This window comes from Typha angustifolia, chromosome 6, assembly GCF_048772165.1.
Source record: "Typha angustifolia cultivar Huaian chromosome 6, ASM4877216v1, whole genome shotgun sequence".
Lineage (NCBI taxonomy): Eukaryota > Viridiplantae > Streptophyta > Magnoliopsida > Poales > Typhaceae > Typha > Typha angustifolia.
Genome location: NC_133244.1, coordinates 4,310,650 through 4,335,900, shown reverse-complemented (window position 1 = coordinate 4,335,900; position 25,251 = coordinate 4,310,650). Strand labels below are relative to the sequence as shown.

Sequence of the window (25,251 nt, the reverse complement as noted above, 5' to 3'; positions counted from 1 at the left end):
AATCCGAAGTCGTTAATCGCTACCTCGAGCAATATTTGCGATGCTTCTCGGGGAGCAATCAAAGAGATGGCTAGCTTACATACCCTAGGCGAAGTACTCATACAACACGACTCACCACACTGCTATTAGGATGACCCCTTTCGAGGCTGTCCTTGGGCGGGCGCCCCTAACATTGTGATCCTATGACCAACCAAGCGCACCTGATCAAACCGACATAGATGAGGTGCTAGTAGATTGGGATGAAGTACTCAAGCGGCTCAAGCTTTACCTAGCAGCAATACAAAACTGAATGAAGCAATCGCATGACCGCAAACACTAGGAAAGAAGCTATGAAGTTGGCGATTGGGTCTATATTCAACTTCAACCGTACCGACAAATCTCGGTACAAACTATTTAGAACTAAAAGTTAACACATCGCTTTTTTGGTCCATTTCAGACTTTAGGGAATATGGTAGCAGTTGCATATAAGCTGGATCTACTCGAATCGTCCCGAGTTCACTCAATCTTCTATGTATCTAACTTGAGAGCCTGAGTTGGTCCAGTTGAGCAAGTTGTGGCAGAACTACCCGAGCCTGAATCGGAGGCAGTTGAGCTCACTCCAGAAAATGTCCTAGCATGAAGAAAGGTCAGAAGTGAAGAACAAATAGTCAAAGAGGTGTTGTTAAGCTGGGTCGGAGCAAGCCACATGGGATTCCTAGGCAACATTGATGGACCATTATCCTAAATTTGCACTTTGAGGACAAAGTGAGGGGAAGCATAGAGAGATTTATTCTTATTTTGTTCTAGTTGTTTTCTTCAGAAAGTTAAGAATTATGTATGTCGCGTTTGAATGAGAGGGGTCGCGTTCGAACGCCCAATGCAATTTGTGCGTTCGAACGCGCTCGACCTCATTCGAACGCCTACATGTGAATGTCCGCATCGACAATGAACATGAATTGCGCGTTCGAGTGCGCTCGACCTCGTTCGAACGCCTGCGTGTGAATGTCCGCATCGACTATGAACGTGAATTGCACGTTCGAACACGCTCGACCTTGTTTGAATGCGGTCGACGAGAATTCATTGTTTCTAAGGTTATTATTTATCATTTAGCATTGTTAGGTTAGCCTCTTAAGATATGGATGGCAACCTAAAGCATTATTATGAATAAATATTAATGTTCTATCCCTTCCCTTCCTCTACCCTAATTCTACTTTCTCTTCATTCATGCCCTAGTCATGTGCCATCTCGACACTGGCTACCTCTAATCTCCCTCGACTGTCGGTTCCTCTCTCCTCCTTGGGATTTTGACCAACTTCTCCCGCCTCATCCTTATCCCCTCAATACCACGTGCCACCCAATCCATCACTATTATCATCTCTCTTACCCCATTATGACCATCACTCGCCACTTGCACCTTCACCCTACTTTTGCGTATTTTTGTCCCAAGTGTAGTCAGAATCTACAAAGGATATGAATACTAAAAATGTAGATTAGGAAGTTATATATCGATACCACTAATTTCATAATTTTCTATCTATGATAGAATTTTTTAAGATTATGTTCCTCCGACTGTGTGGACTGTTTTCCTACATCCAAGCATGATCGGATAGCAAACTCTCAGTTCATGTCACCAAATCAGTTTAGCAACCAAACACTAAAATAACTTTATTTTCCTTAATCAAATTCAGTCCTTAATAAATAATCAAATAAAAATATATAAATTTTATTACTCTTGTAATTTGATTCCAATTTTACCATTGACGTGACTTAAGTATAATGTCTTGTCAATTTTATCTCGTCTCTTTTCTCATCTCTCTACTCTCTGTTTCAAAATACTCAAATATTTATATTGTAAATATTATGTTCTCATGTAATGAGAACCCTAGAAATAAAATAAAAATTACAGGAAAATAATGTAAATAATTTGAGTAGATAAACTAAAAATATTGTTTAATATATGCTTAATAAAAAATTCTATAAAATAAAAGTAACTCGTCAATGTAAAAACATTGTTTTTTAGGCTTATTAACTAAATTAGCCGAGTTGCGAGTTTACAAGGCAGCAAAAGGCTAATTAACTAGCTTACAAAAGAAGCTAGCAAACGTTGTTTTGCAGGCTTAAATATAAAATTACAAATGTACAGAAGAAAATCGTTATTATAAATTAACTGTACACATCCAACAATTGTGTAATAAATATCACGTAATGTTTTATTTAAAAAAAATTAAAAAAATCATGATGAGTCACTACTCTGACATTTGCAGGCTTATACGTTATATATTTGCGGGCTTAGTCAGATTATTTGCTGGCTTAGAATGTGAAGTCTGCAAAAAAAAAATAATAATAAGTGCATATACTGAGACTTATCAAATCATATTTAATCTCATCATCTCTCTCCTCTCTCCTCTCTCTGAAAGAAAATGGAGGTGCGGGCTTACTCGCAAGCATTGTGTTCTATTTGCGGGTTTAATTGCAAGACATATTCAGTTTGCAAACTGGATATGTAGGCTTAACCGCTCTTAGTGTGTTCAGTTTAGAGACTTGATTTGCGGCTTATATAAAAGATGCAAAGTAATAAATATATCTCTCATATTCATTTAAATTAGCAAATTGTTATCATAGACACCATATAAGCTTGTAAATAATTCAAATATTATATTTAAGCCCGTAAATGACTATTATAGACACCAATTATTCATTTCAAACTTGCAAATATATCTCCCATATTTATTTAAGCCTACAAATATATCTCCCATATCTATTTAAGCCTACAAATTACACTTAAGCACGTAAATAATTTGAAAATTATACTTAAGCCCTCAAATAACTATTATAAACACCACGTATTATTCATAAATTATAATAATAACTAATATCATTATATGAGAAGGGTAATTTTGTCTATTAAATTTATATCTCATCAATTTCCCTTCATAACCAACACTTTTTTCACTTTTTCATATCACATTATAAATAATAAATACACTCTTCAACTAGTTCACAACCAAACACTAAATTACCTTAAATTAGTTTGAGACATTCAAATCAAGACTAAAAAATAAAATTAATTAATCAAGTTTAAAGCTTAGTCTCAAACTAAACGAGGCCTAAAAGTCTCTATTGGATAGGTGATCCAACCTCTTGCTCTAAGCTTTGACGAATAAATCTCTACATTTCAGTTGATCTAGATCCTCCAATCAGTTTCGGGCTATTTCTAATCCTAAGTCCTAATATCAACTCTAGCTAAATCCAACTATAGAGGCAGTCGACTGGTCAATCAACCAAAGTAGAAACATGAGTTTTGGATGTAGTTGGGATCGATCCTTCCCTGACTATCTGTGCTACAAATTTTGATCGCCGACACAAATGGCGCCGGGTTACACTGTGGAACTAAACTAATACATTTTTCTCCTTTTGGTAAACAAAATAAAAATTCCTGCTACATATGGTTTTGGATCGAATTGATGTAGAACTAAGTTAAATCCAAAAATCCAATAACTAATCGGGTATTGGATCTTGATCCAATCATCTCATATCTTCTCGTTTACATTTGTTTTAAGTTGCACGAAACCTTGCCATACTCCACCGAAGCTCCTCTTATTTTCTCCTCTCTTTGAACTGATCTCATCGCGATTTCGTCGCAATGGTTCTCGAGGTCTCGCATCCTTCCCTTTCTCTTCGTGTTCTCCATCTCTCTCCAAGATTTCCTTGCAACCTTGGATTTCTTCCGAAAGCTTCAACTTTCGCACTTTTGATCCGTTTTCGCAGGCCACCATGATCTGCATCGATAATTCGGAATGGATGCGGAACGGAGACTACTCGCCGTCCCGATTCCAGGCTCAATCCGACGCCGTCAATCTCATCTGCGGCGCTAAAACGCAGGTAGAGTGACAATTCACTTGCTTAAATCTAGATTCCTAGGGTTTTCTGCTATGCGATGCTTTCTGCTGCTGATGGATGATGTGGTTTGTGGCAATGTGGCAGTCGAATCCGGAGAATACAGTCGGTGTGCTGACTATGGGGGGTAAAGGGGTCCGTGTTTTGGTCACGCCAACTAGTGATCTTGGAAAGATCCTGGCCTGCATGCATGGTATGATTTTCCGGTTAGATCGCAACGACCTCGACAGAATTTTACATTGGGGCATTACTTGCTGGCTCAACATCTTGTGAAAAATGGCAGCGGAATTAGGAACGGTGATTAAAAGCAAAAGGGATAAACAAACTATTATTTGTCAAGACCATGAAGAGCTCACCTTTAATAGCTCTCAAATTCCTGATTGCTGTGTACCTTAGAAGATGGAACTCAAGAACCCTACGAGCTAATTTGATATAGCTAAACTGAGATTGATGCTGCATGCCTTAAACACTTAAATGGGCTTAGTGGCTGGTGCCTGTAAGATGGGCCTGTCTGAGTGGGGAATCTTCAAATAATCTTGAGTTGAGGTTTGATAAAGAGGACTCTTGAAACTCTATAGAATGAGTACTATGCAGGTCTATCTTAATAAAAGCATAGCACTTGCCTTATGGAAATTTTAATTCCCTTTAGGAGAAGCTGACCACAATTGTGGAACTATGATTTCACAACTTGCATTTAAATAAAAAGACGAAGTGCACTAAGAAAGATATTTTTTTAGGAATAAAGGAAGAGCATTTTATTAAGTTTACATGAATTTACTTGATTTCTTATCCCTCGTATGGAATGGAGTGCTTGACAGATGCCATTATATTCATGGTGCACTAAGTGAGGAGTTTAATCAACTTTATGTTTGCAACACAAGACAAATAGAAAGACGATTTAGGATTAGAGAGTGATATATTGTGAGAAGTGTATGGTGAATTCTTTAGTTACTCCCTAAGTGAGATAATATGGAGGATTTGTTATTATTTTAAAGGGATCTTGTAGTTGGTGATATTGAAATTCCCTTTAGCCTATCATAATGGATGAAGCTCATGAGAGTATTTATTTGAAATTTTAAAAATTATTTGGTCTCTATCGAGTTGTTAGTGTTTTGATTTTGTTAGTTTTTGAGGTTGATTTTCTACAATAAGTGTGTTGGATTCTTGTGTTAAAGCTAGAGTTCATAGAGTCATCTTTGTTATCATTTGACAATCACTGAATTAAGTCACCAGTATATCATGCATGCTAATATTATTAAACCTAGTTCACCTTGAGATTAAGGGAAATTATAGCTATTCTAGATTCTTATTCCAAAAATTGTACCTCCTATCTATAGTAAAGTATTCTAATGTTTACTTGTAATCTAAAATAAGTGTGTAATAAATATTTTTATATGACAAATTTGAGGTAAAGGACAAATAAGAAGTGAATATTAACTAAAATGCCATTGATTTGATATATAAATTTAAAATGAAGTGTTCACATTTGTTGTATGTATGTAATATATACTTGTAAGTATGCAATGGGATACATGGGTGGTAGGATGGAGGAGATAGGTGCAAAAGTTGAGAGGGAAAATTGGGTGGGAAATTAGAAGGGAAAATTTTGATGTTTACAATAAGATAGGTGCATGGTAGGAGAGAGGAGAAATCATTTTTTAAATTGCTTTAGGGGTAAAATTATAATTAGGCTTATGTTTGGAATAATTTGAATACTTTTTTCTTGATCTACAATGGAGATAATTTGACATTTATTTTCTTATCTAGAATAGTATTCCCTAATTTAGAATAGGAAAAAAGATAATCCTAAATTGAACAGGGGTTCACTTTTCCGATTCCAGGATTGGAAGTTGGGGGTGAGGCAAACTTGACTGCTGCAATCCAAGTTGCTCAATTAGCTCTTAAACACCGGCAAAACAAGAAGCAACAACAAAGGATCATAGTTTTTGTAGGAAGGTACTCTATTCTTGAAATGTTCTTCAACACTTAGATTGTGGTGTGAATTTGTAATTTTATTTCCAACTTTTGTGTACAGTCCAATTAAATATGATAAGAAGATGCTGGAGGCTATTGGAAGAAAGTTGAAGAAGAACAGTGTCGCTCTTGATATTGTTGATTTTGGAGAATCTGATGATGGGAAACCTGAGAAACTGGAGGCTCTTATTACTGCTGTAAACAATAATGACAGCAGTCACATAGTGCATGTTCCTCCTGGGTCAAATGCTGTATCTGATGTTCTCATTAGGCAAGTATACATGGTTTTCAACTCCATTTTAGCACTTGATACACATGGCCTGTCCAGATAAATCATTTTATTTATTATGATGCAGCACACCAATCTTTACAGGAGATGGTGAAGGAGGAAGTAGTTTTGCTGCTGCAGCTGCTGCTGCCGCAGCTGGCGGCATGTCTGGATTTGATTTTGGCGTGGATCCTAATGTAGATCCTGAATTGGCACTTGCACTTAGAGTGTCAATGGAAGAGGAGAGAGCAAGGCAGGAGGCTGCTGCAAAAAAAGCTGCAGAAGAGGCTGCTAAACAAGAAAAAGGAGAAGAGGCTTCAAGTTCCCGGGATGCTGCTATGGCTGAAGCAGACCAGGGTTCATCTCTTTCTGCTGATGATAAGAAGCATCAATTGACGGTATGATGATACTTTTGAAAAAAATGTGTGTTTTCTTATTACTGATTTGTGTACTAGAAAATTGTCTTGATGTTCCAAGTACTCAGTAGGTCTAGACCTATATTATAGTTCGTAATTATGTATTTTTAATCTAGAGTACTTCAAATGACTGCTCCCTTTAGATTGGTTTTCCTTTCCTATATGACCCTAAACCTGTATAATTTAGATTTCCTTCAACAAATCTATAATTTTCTATTTCTATAAAATTATAAGCTGAACATCTAGGCAAGTAACTAATTTCTTTTTTGTCATTTAGTTTATCTGTTTGTGTTTATAAATAGTAGAAAATTTAGTAAGAGGTGCATAAATTTTTATACAAATAATGACAAACTGACAACAAAGATACTTTTAATCCTAACTACTTGGAATATATTCTGATCCATGAAATGTTATGGTCTAATGCTCAATCTATAAGCTTAAGAGGTATGTGGTGATCATATAATACAGTAGAGCTACTTCTCCATCTTAGTTGGCTTGCTTTAAGCCTCTAATCATTAGGTGACACCACTCATTAGTCTAACTTTCTTTATGCGTCTATCTTTGTATTCAACACTATCTTAGATTTTGCAATTGGGATGGTGCTATAAGCATACATCATGGAACCTCACTTTGAATACTTTTAGCTAAAAAATTATAAAAATGCAAAATTGCAAAAAATTGAGTACTTTATGATTACCCTTGGTGCGAACGTATGCTTTTAGGAAACTCGCTCATGTCTCTTTCAATTATTGTCATACTAGTGTAGAGAATTTGCGGTGCATATGCGGGCATGCATATGCAATGAGGCGGTTACGGTTTACCCCACCTCTTATGTAACCTCCTTTTAAAACTATGTGGAGCTTCATTACTAAAACAAAAAAGGGGGCTCAGAGAGCTACTAGGCAAAGTAACTTATAGAAATACTTCTCGTATTTTTCATCATGTGTAGTTAGATAATCGTAAGTCATTCGTAACTACGACATATTTGAAGGCCTAAAGAAGGTTTGCTATTTTAATTATGCATTAAACTATGCTCTTTGCTTGGGAGTTGGTATGCAAATTATTGGTGATGCTTGAGATAAACATTGTTGTCCAACAATTGAATGGTAATGGGAAACTTAAGTTGATTTTTTTACTTCTACTAATAGACCATCTAGAGTTCCAAGATGCAGCAGCCTTCCTGATCTAAGGGACTATAAATTAATTCTTCAGAGACCTCCCTTAAATGAGAGGTTGACAACTGGAGAGAATCCGCTGTGCTTTATCTTTGTTGGCTGCATATGGTACTTTTTGTAAGTGTATAATTTTAAAAAGCTATGTGTAAACAAAATTTCTTAGAACTTTGGAAGCATGTATAAAGTGGCACGAGGAAGCATGTATTGTGCCGATCTATAATGGCATTGATACATCACACATAGATTCAAGTATAGATTTGTCTTCAAATGCATCAAAGTCTTTTCACAATCAGTGTGGTCAAAATAATTGAGCCGTTTGAGCTTGGTCCAAAGGCAACTCAATATTAGGCTCAATCAAGTTGAGTGTAAAGAGGCCAAGAATTGATTGATATTCTAAAGCTCGAAATACATTTCAAGATGATCTTGAACAGAGATTGTATCAATAAGGCTTGAATATATATATGTATTACTACTTTGCTCCATGATTGAACAATTTGAATTTGATAAGCTCAAGATTGAGTTTAATTAATCTAGAATGAAACTCAGGTCAAGCTAATTCAAGATTAACTAAATTATTTCAACCATGGATGGCTGTGTCGGCAGCGTAAGCTACCCGTTGCCGATCGCCGTCACTCGAGCGAGTCGGGTGCCCTAGCCCGAGAGAGAGAGAGAGAGAGGATTCGGATCCGCAACTTAAGTTTTAACCGATAACTTATCGCTCTCTCTCTCTCTCGGTCTCTCCTCCCTTGGGCTAGGGCACCCGACGTGCTCGAGCGTCGGCAGAGGCGAAGGCGAAGGTGGGTATCTTTTTTTTTTCTTTCCTCTGATGGCACGGACGGCAAATGCCGCAGTACGTGCCGGTCGGCATGGTCCGTGCCTATGGCACGGCTATCGTTGATTTCAACCTCACTAAAGCTCCCATGCGACTCAAAATTGAGATCAAATTAGAACTAGGAAGAACAATTATACCAAAACTTCAAGGGAAGATGGATAGTTGTTGATGAAGTGACAAAATACAGGATCACCACTCTAGATGAACCAACAAGATGCAAAATGACTCCTCATTTACCACTCGATGATCACAAAGAGTACAGATCAAAGGGTGATCACAGGAAGAAACACACCTAAGATTAGTCAAGCTTTCCAAGCAAACTAGGGTTTTCATGAGAATAATCATCCTAATATAGAGGCAAAACATCATATATAGTCTCCCAATTGTACTAATTAAATTAGAATACGAAACAAACCCTAAACCAAAAGAAACTCTTATATTCTAATTCAGACTCAAAACTATGTCGGACATTCAAATGGGTATGGCAGGTGTTTGAATGGATTGACGAATCCCTCTAGCCATTTGAATGGTTTGAGGGGATGCACTTGGATGGGTCAGCGGAATATGCCATTTGTTTGAATAGAATTTTGTATGTTTGAATGCACGAGCACTAGACTCCCGTATTACACGACAATTTAATAGCATGCCATGTTTGTGTTCGACACTTGTTGGACACTGACACTTACCCACCATCCCTGGACATGTTTTAGACACTTCGAAGAAGTATTGGATATTTAAAAAAAGTGTAAAATTAATTAGGACACTCATTGGACACTTTTGGATATCCTCGGGACACTAAATATCCATTTCATCTTAAATGATGGTCTTACAACTTATCTTTAAAGAATGCTAACCTAATGTTTTACAGATACACTTGTTTCTTCTTCTGTCTTTACTGGTAAGACCAATCATTAATCTGTGTTGTTGTTGTTGTTATTGTTGGTTTTGGGGTTAACAGACAATATCTTTTCAGGATTTTCGTGAATAATAAGATGAGCTTGTGTTGATTGAGTTACATGATGGAATGTCTGTATTATTTGTTGGCTTGCTTCCAGTGTTTTGATCAGATTAGGATATACTAAAATGCGTGATTTTGATTGTCACAGGACGATGAGGCTGCTTTGTTAGAGCAAGCTCTTGCAATGTCAGTGGATAATACCAAGTCTGGAAGTGGAGCAATAGCAGACAGTGATATGTCAGATGCTACTGGGAATGACCAAGATTTGGCATTTGGTTAGTTCTATATTTCATGGGATTTTAATAGGATCACAGCATGGTACATCTGCACTTAATTTATAATTAGTGGCATCTTCATTTTGTTTGTATTATAGGAAAGTTAGTGTTGATAACTTGATATCATCTCTATGATAGATGCACAATGACCGTATTACTATCAGACAGGTGCATGATAATATCGTCTCCATACTGTGTTTATTTTGGGATTCTCCATATCTTCTTTTGGTCCATGTTTCTTTTGTTGTCTGATCCATGATGATGACATTCGAACAAACAAAATTAAACTTTTCTTACAATGTATATATCATGTTTCTCTGGATTGCTAGGTTAAATGTTTTGAAGGCCACAGGCCCAGTTTCATTTTGAAACAAAACATACAACCCTGCATCTGTCAGGACAAACAGATACAAATAAGGAGTCCAAAACACACCAAAAGTTCAAACCATCGCAACAGAACACAACCAAAGACTACCTTCTAAAGTTCTTACGATATCAGCAGAACACCCCTTGATACACAAACATATCATCCAAACAAAAATACATCAGCACAGTCACAGACATCAGGAAGCTAGGGCATGCACAACTCGTCTCTTCTTGTCGCCGTGAATCTGCAACTTGGCCTTCTTCTGAGCCTCCTTACATTTAAATCTTGCCCAGCAAATAGACAGTATTAAAATCTGATGGATAGACTCTTCCAATCTTTTGTCACTTTGCTGAGCTGAAAGATTCTTTTATTTCTATCAATCCTGATACACTAAAAACTAGCTATCCACATTCTCCACCAAGCTTTCATCTCCTTCATTCTTTTGCACTTATCAGTGATTCAGAAGTCCTCGACAGAACTGGGAGTATTAAATTTCCCCTAATATACCTTATCTCATAGCAACACTTCTTTGGCCATCTTACATTTCAGAAAAAATAAGTAACTAATTCATCCTTATTGCAGAACACACATTTAGGATCACACACCCAGCTCTTTTTTTTTTTTTTTTTTTTTTGGATTAGGTTGTCCCTGGGCAAGGATCCTATTATTGCAAGCAAGCTAGAGAAAGGCTTTTGTTTTCCAAGTAATTTGCATCTTCCACAAGCTAGGAATTATCCTGCAAAATAACATAAGGATTTCACAGTATAAATCTCCTTAGGATTAAATATCCACTAAATATGATTAGTGTCACCAGAAATAGGATAACTGATCTCGTTAATGAACTTTAACATCTCCTGCTCTTGCTCAAATATTCATTTAAAAATCTTCTAAAAGTGAGATACCACCCAGGAACCAGTCCAAACTTCAGAAACATAAACTTTTCATCCCAAGTAATAGAAAAAAGATAATGAAACATAGTTGCTAGAGGAGATTCACCAACCCATATATTAGTCCATAAGCTAATTCTTTTTCCATCACCCACCTTTCTCAAGAGACCAGCTCTGAAAAGTGGTTCAGCTTGTAGCACTACCCTTTGGAGCACGGAAATCCTGTTAGAAATTTGTAACCTGAAGTCTTCTATTGTGACCCTCCTATAAATCTGCCACAAACAATTTGAGCACATATTTGATTTTTTGAAGATAGCAGCGTCCACCACCTTTTAACAAAATTAATCCCCATGCCCCCGAATTCCTTTCTTTACAAACTCAATTCCTGGCAAGGTTATAACCTACTTCTTAACTAATCAACTCTTTTAAGGAAAGGATGACCGGTAATTTAGAGGTATCTAACTTAGAATAGAGTTAAGCAAAGTGATCCTGCTACTCAAGGACAATGATTTACCTTCCCAAACATGAGGCATCTCATCTTGATTCCTAAGCTTGCTATTGTGAAGAGATAATCCAATATAATTTATAGGGAGATTTTTCAACTTATAGTTTATTAGATATGGAATGATCTTTACATTAGAAAATTATAAAAATTTAGGTGGCAATAGCCTCACGACATAAGAGTTTTAATTGCTCTGGTTTTACATTAATCAGATATTTATATGAAAAGATATAATTAAATCAGTAAAGTAAGACCAGAATGGGGCAAAACAGTAAATATCGGACCTTACGACGGTCGTCGGGGGGTGTCTGACAGCCAAGGGTGGTGGTGGACGGCCGTATAGTGGCTACTGGAGGAAAGTAGTGGCTAGAAGGGTTCTACGGTTACCATCTACTCCTATGAAGATAAAGACGATCTAACGGTTACGATAAAAATGGTAAATACGATAATAAGAAAATAACTAAATTTAATTAATTCTTAGGATATACTTGAATTAATAAACTAATAAGCTCAGTCTATCTATATATAAAGGTCAAAAACAATGAGTTCTACTCAGATTTAATCCTAAAGGTTTATACGATTTAAACTAAGATTTGTCTTAGTGGCTTACATGATTTTATTAAACTTGATTTAGTGGCTTACATAACTTAACTAGACTTGTCTTAAGGGCTTATATAAATATGAATCAATTAAGAAATAAATAAGTTTGATCTATCGAACCCAATATTCTTATGATGCAATCCAATCTGATCCGGTTTGCATAACGGTTTATTAAATTAATATATATCTGCCTCTCCCGATCAACACTTCTAAGATAGACAAGAGAACTTTTATGGAAGTTTATTTTCAGCCCAAATAGTTTCAGAAGAATAAAGAATGAACTTGAGAAACACAACTTCCTTCTCCCCAACCTCCCCTACCCCATTTACAGCATCAATGCTTAATCCAGTTAGAAGGCCCTGATATTTTTCCCAATCTATCATTCTCTTCAAACCATTAGCGACCAACAGATAAGAAAGAGAGTTAAAAGATCTCCCTGCATGAGACTCTTTTTGCATTTGAAATAGTTACTAGTCAAGCTTATGCATAGAACCCCCTTCTTCTTCTTAGCATTAAACAGATCTGCATGACTCATGAGCACTAGCCTCATAGTCCAAAGTCTAAACTATACATGTTTTTAGTGAAAGCACGTTTAGCTCCTCCGGTCAACTTATCAATTACAACACTTTGTTTTCAAGACCCATAAAAATATTGGAGCTACAAATAATCAGGTTAATTGGCCTATACTCCTCAACTCTCTTAGCCCTTGATTTTTCTTGGAATTAAGCAAAGCATAGGGTAGTTCAGACTGTGGGGCTTTAGGTTCCCAGCATGCAACTCCTCAAAAGGTTAAATCCCATAATTGCTGTTTTCTTTATAAGTATCTGGATCCATTTTTTTCTCTTCTAATCTCACAAGGTTTCCACTTTTTATAAAGGATCTTATAGTTTTTCTTATTTAGTCTAATATTAGATGTGGTAGTTGCTACCATCTATGATTGACTGAAAGCAATTCAAATGATTAAATAAAAGTAAAATAGGAGAACATGGTTATTGTCTTCTCATATCATTGTTTGCCTGTACATCATATAAAGAGGTTGATATGTTTTATGTTAAGGACAATATTCTCAGATCTCTTGTGTGGCATAAGATACTGAGTACTGAGTTTGTTAGATAAGAATTAAGAATGTCAAGTATCTGCCTTTTTAAAGAACCGTTTGTTAGTGTAGCAGTCCACTGTTTGAGACCCATAAAAAAAATCTGAGAATTAAATTCATGTGAAACATGCAAATTATTCTCTTCTGACATCATTCAGAAATTAATGGAGCTTGCTTGTTGCCTGATGAAGTAACAACCTTTTTATTTTTAGCATGCAATTCTTTGACTTTATCACTGTTCAAGGTTTAAGATTCTGCAACCGATTATAATCTAGTGAACAACTGAACCTTTTATCTCAAGCTCCTCTATCTAATGCAATGATTTCTACCAAGAACAATGAAGCAATAACAAAACACTGCTATTTAAGATTGATTTGATCTTACTATTGTTTAAATCCAATTTGCTGTGTAAAAAGCCAGATACTACATGATAAAATTCTGGTAACTTTTCCATATTTAGAAGATCTAAGTAAGAGCTACAAGAAAGCTTGATAGGATGACTACAAGATCTGAGTTTTTGACCAACCTAACCCTGCCGAACTATCTTTTACGCGTCTAGGACACTTCAAAGCTTAATACGAGACTGGTGCAGTTTGAAAATGTTGACTGGATAACAATTTTTCAAATATAAGTCACTGACCCAGTCAGCAACTTATATGGAAATATTAAAACCGCTAAAAAGATTGTTGTCTCAGGAAATTTTTTTCATATAAATTGCTTTTCGGTTCAGCAATTTCAGCAATTTATATGGAAATTGCTGAACCAAAAAACGATTTATATGGAGATTTTTTTCTTGGGATTTGGCAAATTTCTTTTGACAATTTCAAAATTCCCATATAATATATTTGAAAATTGTTGCACTAGCCAGTGGTTTTAAAAGATAACTAGTCTCATTTTAAGTTTTGAAGTAAATTAGATACGTAAAAAAAAAATTAGCGGCATACTTAAAATAGTCAAAACTTTGACTACAAGATTAATCTCTTTATGATTAGAACATAGGGCAACTAGAAACAACGTATCCAAAGGTTGAGTTGGCCAAAATGAGGATGTTACAGTGGATATGTGGTGTTACCAGAAAGGATAGAATAAGGAACTATGATATTAGACAAAATTCATCGGTAGAACCCATGAGGATAAATTACACGAGAACTAATTAAGATGGTTTAGACATGTTCTAAGGGGACCACATAATGCACCAACGCAAAGGAGTAATCTCACTCAAATAGAATATTTTTGGGTCATTTGTTGTGAATTGATGTTATTTATCTTCTTTAGGACAGCTAATATTACACTAAACCATATAACAATCTGTAAGCATTTTCATAGAATAAGTAACCATTGAAGTTATGTCACTAGAATTGTAGCAAGCTACTGAACTGCAATGAATCATTAAGGTGAAGCCAAATTTCATATCTCTTTCCATTTTCTTTTATTCATGGTATTGGAAGAACAGTTCATTCAAAGAGTAGTTTGGAACTGTAGGTGATATGTGTTGCTTGCTTTGCCTGGTTTGAGTTAGTAGTAATCTGTTGACTTTCTCCAGAAAAACTAATAATAAGCAGACCATAAAACTTGTATGTAAGCTATAGCTAGAGGAAAATACACAAACTCGAGAAGAAAATAAAGTTCATAAAGATAAACGTTATAAATGTGGACATTGGGAATTGCTTCATGTTATAGACTAAATAAGTCAAAGCTGAAACTGGATCATTTTTCTGTCTGTCACATTTGGAGGAGAGACTCATTGAAAGAGTGGAACTATGGAACGTATATCTGCTTGCAGTGTCTAATTCACGTTTCTTAGTGAGCCCCTATAAGTTATAACCAATCTTAAAACATGCTCAACAGGTACTTGAAGGTTTATATCAATTGCAATTATCACAAACAGTTAATGGCAGATACCAAGATGGGTTCCTTGATCCTAAATCAGACTGCTAAAATATAGTAGATATTATATTAGTATCTCTTTTTTTGTAAAGTTAAATTATTTACTTGATCTGCAAGAAAACCTAAATGGAGTGAACTGATAGCTGTAATGTGATATATGCATCCAAGGACAAAACAAGTCTTGTTTTAGCAAATTACGCTTGCATTATCTATACATGTCTTGATGTTCTGATTTAGTATTTGTTACTTGCTGGACATAGCTCTTCAAATGTCCGTTCAGGATGCAACTCAGTCTGACATGAGTAAGGTGCTGGAGGATCAGTCATTTGTTTCATCTATCCTAAATTCGGTAAGATTTATACTTTAACCTGCTGATAGCTATAATTGGTAGTGTTTTGGCATCCTAGCTGCTTTAGCACAGATAAATAATTCTATACTCTACAGCTTCCAGGTGTTGATCCGAATGACCCTTCTGTAAAAGATTTGCTGGCATCTTTGCAGGTGAGTTGTAATTCAAGATATTAATATGCTCCAGAAAAAGAGGAGACTTGTTTAATTTATCTTGTTGGACAGATTCTTCTTTTTAAGTGCTTATTATTAAAATTTTCTCCCTTCTACTCTTCTTTTGTGACCTTAAAGTCAACAGCTTTTGTTTTATAATCAGATTTACTTCTAAGTTCTAACTGCTACTAGTTATTTGGTAAACAAGCTTTTCTTTGTTTTCTAAGTCATGCTTTAGATCAGCTTTCCATCATATGTAAACTTCCCAAGCTGTACTCCATTCATTTTTACCAGATTACATGTAATGACCCTTAACTTAAAATAAATCTCTACATGATCTCTAATAACATTCACTCAGTTTGAGGATGAAAGTTATTTTTATGTTTGGTAGAATGTGTTGACCTTTTAAGTTCATATAGATCTCTATTGTTGTCTATTAAGTAATGACAATTGTCGGGTTTTGACGCAGAACTTTGGTGGTAGAAAGCAGTGACCTGAACCCTTGATAAATCTTAGTATCTAGTGGCATCAACTCATTCACTTGGTGTTGCAACCATCGTTTGTTTCTAAAAAAATCAAGTGCCTTCCTCTAGTTTTGCAATCACACTATTTGGATCCCAAGGAGGCTGCTTTATCTTAAAAAGAATTCAAATATAGTCATGTTTCTTCAAGGCATTCATGTTCCATTAAGTTTGGTTACTTGTGTTATTGACTAGATTAGATCTAATCATATCATTAATGATCTAGTTAACTTTTCATGGTTAAGTTGTAATCAACCAAGGGATTGTCTCATTGTTCAGAAATTAAGATTGTGAGTTTTAGTGTAACTTTCCAATTATGAGGTGCTTAATTGCAAATACTTCCAAGTGAATCCGAGGCAATTGAGAATATGAGACCTCATAAATTGTTTTGCTGAGAGAAGGCAAGTGTACCAATGCATAATAATAGAGTTATTATGTTATATTTTATTTATTTACTATTTTAGTTAGATATATGGTGACTTTGTATAAATAGGGCCAAGTCCCTCTATATCATCTCAAGCAATATATTGTTTTACCAAATCTTCTTCTCTCTTCCAATCTTCTCTCTAAACTCAATCTAGAGTTAGGCTTTGTATTGTTTCATGGTATCAAAGCAGTATCTTCATTTTCAAGCTTCCAAGGCTTGACTGGCACACAGTTTTCAAGTTGAAGACTTGTCTTTGTAGCATGACCAGTAACATATAAAATTCTTGAAGGGTCCCTGTTCAGCTTTAATAGGTCCTGAAAATATTTGCCATTCTCATATTTTGTTGCAGCTCTTGACAGCCTATAGCGAATGCAACCTTTCTGATCCAACCTCTCGACAACAGGATTAACGTACACATTTAGCTTATCAAAATACACTACAATTTCGTAAAACTTTGCAAGATGTTCTAGGAAAGCATAAACTAAACGTCCTCCAGCCTCTCTCACGGTGCCAGTCAGAGCACACAAGTTTCATTGAGGTCGAGAACAAGAGTGAAGACATGTTGTGCTTGAGGATGTAGATCTGGAAGAATCTAGTCTGATGATGGTTCAGTAAAGCCCCGCGCTTGTTCTTCAAGATTGCTCCTAATATCCAGATATAGCTCAATGGTCTTAATAGGGACTTTCATAGCTGCTGAACAAAGCATGGCCCAAAATTTTTCAAAACCAGATGCATCTTCCGCTACTGCATATTTGGAACTCTTCCAAAAAGTGCTTGTATTCTCATCCGATTCATCTAGATAGTATGTGTAGCTGACGTAGCTGGTGGCTCCAATGGCGCATGCGATAGCGTGAAGACTCCAAACTTTAAAAGACCTTGTGATTTGCGAGCTCTTGTAGGAGGCGGTGGAGGCAACTACTCGTCAACGAAGGTCTCCTTCATGGCTGCAGCGGGAGAAGAGCTCGAGAGACGATTGTTTCTCTTGGAGAGGAGGGGAAGAATAACGTGAGATCGAGCGATCCGAGACCCGGCGAGGATTCTTCTGATACTTCTTTGCTTTCGATAGCTTCTAAAGTAGAGATTGATGAGAAATAGAGAGAGAGAAAGAGGAGAAGGGTTTAGGACGAGTATAAGGGCGGCTAAAGTTGGAGAGGAGAGTGGGGGCAAAGAAAGGAAAGAAAGATTTCTCTTTGGTTCTACGGCCTTATTCCAATGCAGACGAAACTAATGATAAGTTTGATCGGAAGTCTACTACTAGCTTTTACATTTTTCTGGGAGAATCTAATTTCCTAGCACAATAAAAAAAAAATTTTAAAAGAAACAAAATGTGGTGTTTTTGGTCAGTGCTGAGTTAGAGTATCGTGTTATGTGTGCGGTGACTAAGGAGATTGTTTTGCTCCAGCGCTTCCTTAATGATATGGGTGTTCTATTGCCCCTCCCAACTCCTTTTCATTGTAGACAATGATAGTGCTAAAAAACTTACTGAAAATTCTATTTTTCATGAGATGACAAAGCACATTGAAGTTGTATAAGCTACACTCATTAGGAGTACCAAGCTGGCATATTTCTCTCCATCGCCTCGGTAATGAGTAAATTGTTGACTTCTTCACAAAGTCTCTTCCACTTTCACATTTTGAGTATCTAGTTAGCAAACTCTCGGTTTATGATCCATCTTGAGTTCGTGGAGAGGGAAAGTATTAGAGTTATTATGTTATATTTTATTTATTTATTTCGATATGTGGTGATTTTGTATAAGGCTAGGCTTTGTATTGTTTCACACAATAATATGATAGTTTTTCTCTATAGCCAGAGAGAAGAACTGAGAGAAAAAGAAACAACGAAAGCTCCTTGAGAAACTTTCTTTTAGAGGGATCTTGTTGCTGAATTTTATGTCAAGGTGGGTTCTAGAAGAGTGGATATGAACAAAGAAGGCTTTAATTAGAATCTTAGGGCTTGTCTTGTTAAATTATTATGCAAATTAATAACGGTCATGCCAGTTGGCACGCCTTGTGTTGGCTAGCACTTGCCATGTTGACGGTGGCACGACACCTACCTATGCCAACCCCTATTGATCGGCATGGGTGCATGCCGGCTTGTGTCAACTGGGACAGGTTGCGTGAGGATAAAAACGGGTTTTATTAATTTGAAATGGATCTATTAGAATGATAAACCTAAATTATTTTACGAGGTCATTTTTTTATCATGTAACAAACATAATGCTTGTGAAGCTCATTTTTTTCTTAACATTCTTTTTTGTTTCCATCAATCATCTTTAGATTCTTTAGTTATTTTCTTTTAAAATATTTCATTAGAATGGTTTTCTTGTGAGCTAATGCCGATTTTTTTTCTAATTTCCAATCAAATCAAATAATTAACTCACGTTTCATCATCTAATTTTTTTTTAATCTTTTTCTTATTTCCATCCATCAACTTTTTTACTCTCTTTCTCGTGAATTGAGAGCTTTATAAGCATTTATGAAGAGTTGTTCACAATTAACACTTCCCTCTTTCAACAAATTGTTAGCTCTCTCAACCATAGCTCTCTTCAATCTTTACATTTCTCTCATCCATCAATACATTTATAGGCTTTCAGTCTTTACACAATTAATTGGGGACATAAATTATTGATGTCCTAGGGTCAGATTCAGGTCAAATCCGTTATGGATATGGCTTGATTGACCCAAACCGACCATCCCAATTGGGATTAGCCGATCTAACCTGATCCTAGTTGACTAACTGGGATCTAGATCGGGTGTGGCCAATCTGAACAGGGGTCAGCTGATCCTTCTCTCCATTGGTTTGATCTTTTTTTCTCCCACGGTTTGGTGCGTTATCTTCTATCTTTTTTATTTATCTAGCCATGTTAAAATGAAAATGATACTTGGAGGCAGATAAAGAGATTCCTAGAAGCACTATCTTTTCTTCTTGAGGGTGGATCTAGGTATCTCCTTATTTTTTCTGTATCGGTATGGTTTCTTGTATCTTGGCGACATCTCCCTCTCTCTCTAATCACTCCCTTTCTATTGTTGCTAGTTGCTACTATAGTATTAGGTAGGCTCCCTCTTGTCTCTCTCTCTTCCTTTTTCTCTCCTCTTTGTTGCTGCAACAAAATGACTGTTGCAGAAACATATTAAAAGGAGAGAGAAGACAATGAAAAGGGCAGCAAAGAGGAGAGGATATATATAGAGAGAGAACAAGGCTGCAAGGAGAGAGAGAAAAGGAAAAAAAAACTAAGAAAGAAAAATGGCTCATCGTAGGTTGCCAGAGTTCAGTGTTGTTGGATGTACTGTCAGAGGAGCACATTGGATGTCCATCACCATATCTGCCGTGAATAGGCTTCTTGGTGGAGAGAGAAAGTGTTCGGCTGATCCATATCGAGATTTGCTAAAACTATGGTCCTTTTGGGTTTTATTAATCCATGGCTAGAGGAAATATCACATATGGTGTTGTCTAGAAGATTTAATTTTGTCTAAAATAAATCAGATAAAATGATTTCTTTCACTTTTGAATCCCAAATAATTCGATTAGGACCAAAATTTTGTGAACAATGTGGGGTAGAAACACAAATTCGTGATCTTTAATGACATTTACTCAGCTTAAAGCCTTAAAGGACAACTTATTTTTGTTTAGGTAGAAAATGGTGATCCTTAACTTCAAATAGATCTCTATTTGTGTCTAATAATAATTTCTTAGTCTCGAGGACAAAGCTTATTTTTTCGATGGTAAAATTTGGTGACACTAAATCTTTCATAAATCTTCACTTGATCTCGTGGTGTTTAGTCATCTTTTTGGTATTGTTTATCTCACTGAAAGGTAGAACTTACTGTCTAGTTCTGCGATGACACAATTTGGACCCTAAAGATCATCAATAGTAATTTTTCTTCAAGACAATCTTATTTAAGTTTGATTAGTTATTTTAATAACTAGATTAGCACAATTGTATGATTAGTGAGCTAATTAACTTGACGTTCCATTGTTAAGGTATACCTGAGTTCGTGTCTCATTAATTCACAACTTATTTCTTTAGCTTTTAGTGCAATTTACTAAATATGAGGTGCTTAATTGCAAATTCTTCCAAGTTCCAAGTGATACCAAGGTAATTGAGAATGTAACACCTCATTTGTGATTTTGCTTAGGGAAAGCAAATGTGCCAATGGGCAGCCAACAATATATTGGTTTCATGGTTTTTAAAAATTGGTCAAAATTGATCCATGTTGGCTGATAGATGGATCATTCTGACCAGTCTAGAAAAAACATGTTTTATGTGTGTTGTTCGAAGTACTACAGGTATGTGTGTCATAAGAAGTTGGGAAAGAGTAGTACCTTTGTGCCAACATGCTGCGACATCTGTAAAAGTCATATGATTCTTTGTGTACAGCCTCATTTAATTCTATCTCCATCTTCTGAAAGTATTATCTTCCTAAGTGTTCCATTTGCAGCATGTTTCTACCAGAATATTTGTGGTGTAGTAGTCTCAATAGGACATCTTCCAGGCTTATTGTGATACATCCTTGATAAAAATGTGACAATTATTAATAATAATGTTTAATTGTTTATAGTGTAGACATCAAAACTTTAGAAGCGTGTTTTCCTACTTAATATAAAAGTTTTAGAGAGGCTTCTATATGTGTTGTATAATCTATATATACTTGGACTGCCAATTTTATGTTAAAAAATTCTTGATTGTAGTTTGGGGATTGTGAAAGACCAAATTTCAAGATGGAGAGAATTTAATTTTCAATTTCTTTCCATCTTGGGTTGAGGTTTTTAGATCTCAAGGGGTACTCAATGGCTAAAAAGTGAGGACCAAGTTTTAACATAAAGTTTGTGGTGTATATATATTGAGCTAGACTACAAACTTTATCTTAAAATATTGAAATAAGTTTGGTACTTTTAGCACGTCTGTGGCCATTCAGTATGTATTAGGATTACCATATGCTCATCACGAGATCAGAAAAGGACTTTCTCTTGCTACATCTTGTGATGAGTTTTTGTGATTCTCAAGGCACATTCAAGGCTTCATTCCCAAGATTTGTTTCCTTTAAGTTTTAACGCAAAGTTGATCTGATTTTTTGCTTTCCTCATTTAACTCTGTCCATAATGGCATTCTTGTTGTATATGTAGTTTTGGTATGACGCCATTTGTTGACTTCTTAATGCTTGCTCTATTCCCAGCAAAAGAAAGAGGAAAATAAACCAGAAGATGAAGGTGATAAGTAAACAAAGTGCTGCTCCTTCCTGCTGGTTTTCAGTGGTAAGATTGCACCCTTTCAGGTTATTATTTTGTCCGTGCATGGATCAAGCCAACTGTAATTCTCTGGGAACATTTCCTTTTTAGCTTGATTTTTGGTTTATCCTGAGCTTATTCAGTTCTCTGTTGTTGAGGAAAGAGTTAGAAACAGAAGCAGCTCAGTTTTCATTGTATCATCGAGAAATCTTGATCCTGCTGTATTCATGACCCAGAGGGTAAAAAAATGGAAGTGAGGTCTTTTGTCTTGTTAACAACTGTAAATTTGCATCATAGAGGCTTCACTTAATGTTTGCCACTATGTGCTGTAGTGACATGGTTTCAGGCAATGCGAACAACCTATTTGTTATTGAGGAGGATAAGGCTGCATATATCTTGTCTTTTAACAACGAATGCACAATGATTGTGGATTGTGTTGATTGAATTACTTGGCAATCCTTGTAACACTCAGTGGAGAAATCTATCAGTATTATTTTTCTCTCTAACTGAAATCCTAACTTGAGTTAAGGGATAACAGCTTTCTTTTCTTTTCTTTTTCTCTGTAGTCTATTTATATTGTTTTTCTCAGTGTTGTAGTAGCGAGCCAGCTACGTTTTATTCTTTGCCATCATTTCAAGCTTCACATTAAACATTTTTGTTCTATTTGATTCTCAGCTATTATACAGCCGAATACTCAATTATGTCATTATTGGCTTTAAGCAATCAGTGACAACACCACTTCTGTTCTTGCAGGTCCATAATGCAGATATTATTGTTATTCATTGCATCAACAACTTTGACTATGATGGACGATAAGTTCCTCTATGTATCATACTATAAGGATTCTATGACTGGCCATAGTGAGATCATTACCAGAAGTTTTATGTTCCTTTTGACTCTGCCATTGTTTTGGCTGTTCTGCTTGCATTTCCTGAGCAGTTCTTCATGTCTAGACAATAGCATATTTGAACAATTCTTAAAGACACCCTTTGGAAACTAGATGCTGTGATGTTCTTTTCTGTCTGCCTTTCCTAGTTGGTTTCTTTGTGACATGTGCATGGGGAAGCACGGCCCAGATTTTCCCAAGTCATGGGAACTCAAAATGTGCCTCTCTGAGTCTATTCTTCTATGGTTGGCCAGGTTGACTATTAGTTATTCCAGTACATTGGCAAAAGGATTATCCTTCACGATATAGTATATATTTAATGATTGCCCATACACCAGACAGATCATATCATCTTGTTTCAGGAGACCTGATATTCTGGAGAGACCTGTGCGTGTTAAAGATTTCTAGGGTGATCGGCTAAAATGCAATGTAAGAAAGCAATATGGCTGGGCTTTGATATGCTTTTTGCTCTAATTTCGTGGAAAATATAGGAGAGAAATAATGAAGTCTTCCAAGTGAACTGCTACAGCTACTTTGGGCTTCAAATTGGACATCGCAACATTATAGCACAGATGGCTGCAATTCTATCTTGACAAACCAAAGTATCTTATCGCATGGATAAATGTGCAATTTCACAAATTTGCTTTTTGTAATTGACTCGTTTTTCTTTGTACTTAATTTCATGTGCTTAATGAAATTCTAGCTAGGGTTCTTCTTCACTTTTCTGAAAGAAAAAAAGGAAAAAAAACGAAGACATTATTGACTGTGTCACTGCCATTCTGTCACGCTATATGAATATGCAACCAATATAAAGGTTTTTTATTTATCCTGGCCAGTGGGATAGTATTCAAATAGTTAAAGAGGCTTATATTATATGAGTATCTCTTAGTTTGAATTTTAGCTGCATCAATTTAACTAAGACACTATCGAGTTGTTACTTTTTCTCTAAATAAAAACCTTGTATGTCCAACGTACAAGTATTTAAGCTGTTCATATATTATTTCCCTTTTCTGTTTGATAGAAAATAGAACCTACCAACGGTTTTTAGTGGTGCCGGAGTTCACAAAAGTCACCCTGCTCTTCCATTGATTTGCCTCAACTAAATCATCGTTCGGTTTGACTGATCCTGAGTCGCTCGGGGTCACGTTCAACCAAGCTCGAGGAAGACGGCAAGAGTTGTTGCAAGATGGAGCTTCAGATGCTGTGGAAACTGGAGTCTCGACCCAAAGTGGATTTTGAAACTTAAATAGTTGGGCCTAGGAAGCAATAGTTATGCTTTGCTTAGCCCCAGAAGAACTAGAGGGGAGTGAGTGGGAGCCAAGCCCTTCGTAACAGCGTTCCCAAAAGGATTCGCAGTTAATTAAGATAGGAGATTAACTGCGAATCCTTCCAAGGGATCACCAGATCCCGGAGGTTGTGGCTCAGGATTTACTCCATCTTAGAGGTTAGGACCATGGGGTTTCTTTGGAGGAAGCAGGGGATTTGCAGTCCACTTAAGGGTTTGTGGTGCTCATACCTCTTCTATCCATCTACACACTGAAAAGTGAGTTACAAACATCTTAGATGAGAGAGAGAGAGAGAGAGAGAGAGAGAGAGAGAGAGAGAGAGAGAGTCTTTAAACGGTGCAATTTTCCTTTTTTTTACGTTACAAAAAAACACATGCCTGAGAAGTGAGGTGCAAACTTATTTATACGAGTAGATTCTAGTGTGCATTGCATATGGAATTATATGTGCTCTATTATAATAAAATATATATTGACTATTAAAAATATATGTACTTAATTTTATATACTAAATTAAAAAATTAAATACAATTAAATTGTAAAAGATCTGACTAGATGGCTTCTAGTTCACATAGATGTTATGCAGATATATATAATAGAATCATTTATTAACTAAGAATTGCTAATATGGTGAACATTTTTTTTATACGCTTAACAAATTAGTGTTGAATAAAATCTGGACTGATTTATGTACAAAATCTAGAATATAGATTAAAATAAGAATCATACATATATGGTTCATCTCTGTTTTCTTTGACTAAGGGATTAAATGGGGAAAGCAAATTAGAATTATGGAGTGGATATGGGAGCTAGTCTTTATATATATAATAAACCAACGAGCCCACTCATAATAAACTTGCATTGGATCTAATAAAATCTACATTAGGCTGCCCAACCACATCATAGAATAATAAGTGCACATAAGCTTAATTAGATATCACTTAATAATATGGCTAAATCGTATATCTCAAAAATCAAATTTGTTTAGCCCGGTTTTTCAAATCTATATTTAAATTAATTAATGAAAACCTAAATTTATGAAATTCTAACATCTCCCACTTGGGTGACGTTAATTATACTTATGAAAATAATAACATTAGTATTAGTATTGATTTGAAAAAGAAGAATAAAATAAAATAAAATCTTTGGCTGAACATCAAAAGAAAAACAAAAAGTGTAGCCATAATAAGAAAACATGATCAAGAGACAGCACTTTAGTCACAATCTGATTAAATATAGTTATTATCCACAAACCATAACAGTCTTTATATCCTAATTGACATAGGATAATCTA

General features: G+C 35.8%; 1 protein-coding gene and 1 pseudogene across 1 annotated transcript; one reads left to right on the top strand and one right to left on the bottom strand.

The window, feature by feature from the left end:
* Nucleotides 1-3,517: 3,517 nt before the first annotated feature.
* LOC140761211 (26S proteasome non-ATPase regulatory subunit 4 homolog) lies at nucleotides 3,518-23,393 on the top strand. The gene is made up of 11 exons (XM_073098454.1): nucleotides 3,518-3,634; nucleotides 3,748-3,861; nucleotides 3,964-4,069; nucleotides 5,718-5,832; nucleotides 5,912-6,121; nucleotides 6,207-6,516; nucleotides 9,648-9,774; nucleotides 15,374-15,462; nucleotides 15,558-15,614; nucleotides 21,737-21,815; nucleotides 22,542-23,393. Exons 1-10 carry the CDS (start codon nucleotides 3,623-3,625, stop codon nucleotides 21,779-21,781), a joined length of 1,185 nt encoding a protein of 394 aa, XP_072954555.1. The 5' UTR covers nucleotides 3,518-3,622; the 3' UTR covers nucleotides 21,782-21,815; nucleotides 22,542-23,393.
* On the bottom strand, nucleotides 15,646-20,909 carry LOC140760877 (mitochondrial import inner membrane translocase subunit TIM50-like; annotated as a pseudogene).
* Nucleotides 23,394-25,251: the final 1,858 nt, after the last annotated feature.

What these genes read in the sequence shown, in the direction of transcription:
- LOC140761211 (XM_073098454.1), top strand. An exon ending in ATAAGAAGCATCAATTGACG is followed by an intron (nt 6,517 to 9,647) that starts GTATGATGATAC and finishes TGATTGTCACAG; the next exon opens with GACGATGAGGCTGCTTTGTT. An exon ending in ATTTGCTGGCATCTTTGCAG is followed by an intron (nt 15,615 to 21,736) that starts GTGAGTTGTAAT and finishes CTCTATTCCCAG; the next exon opens with CAAAAGAAAGAGGAAAATAA.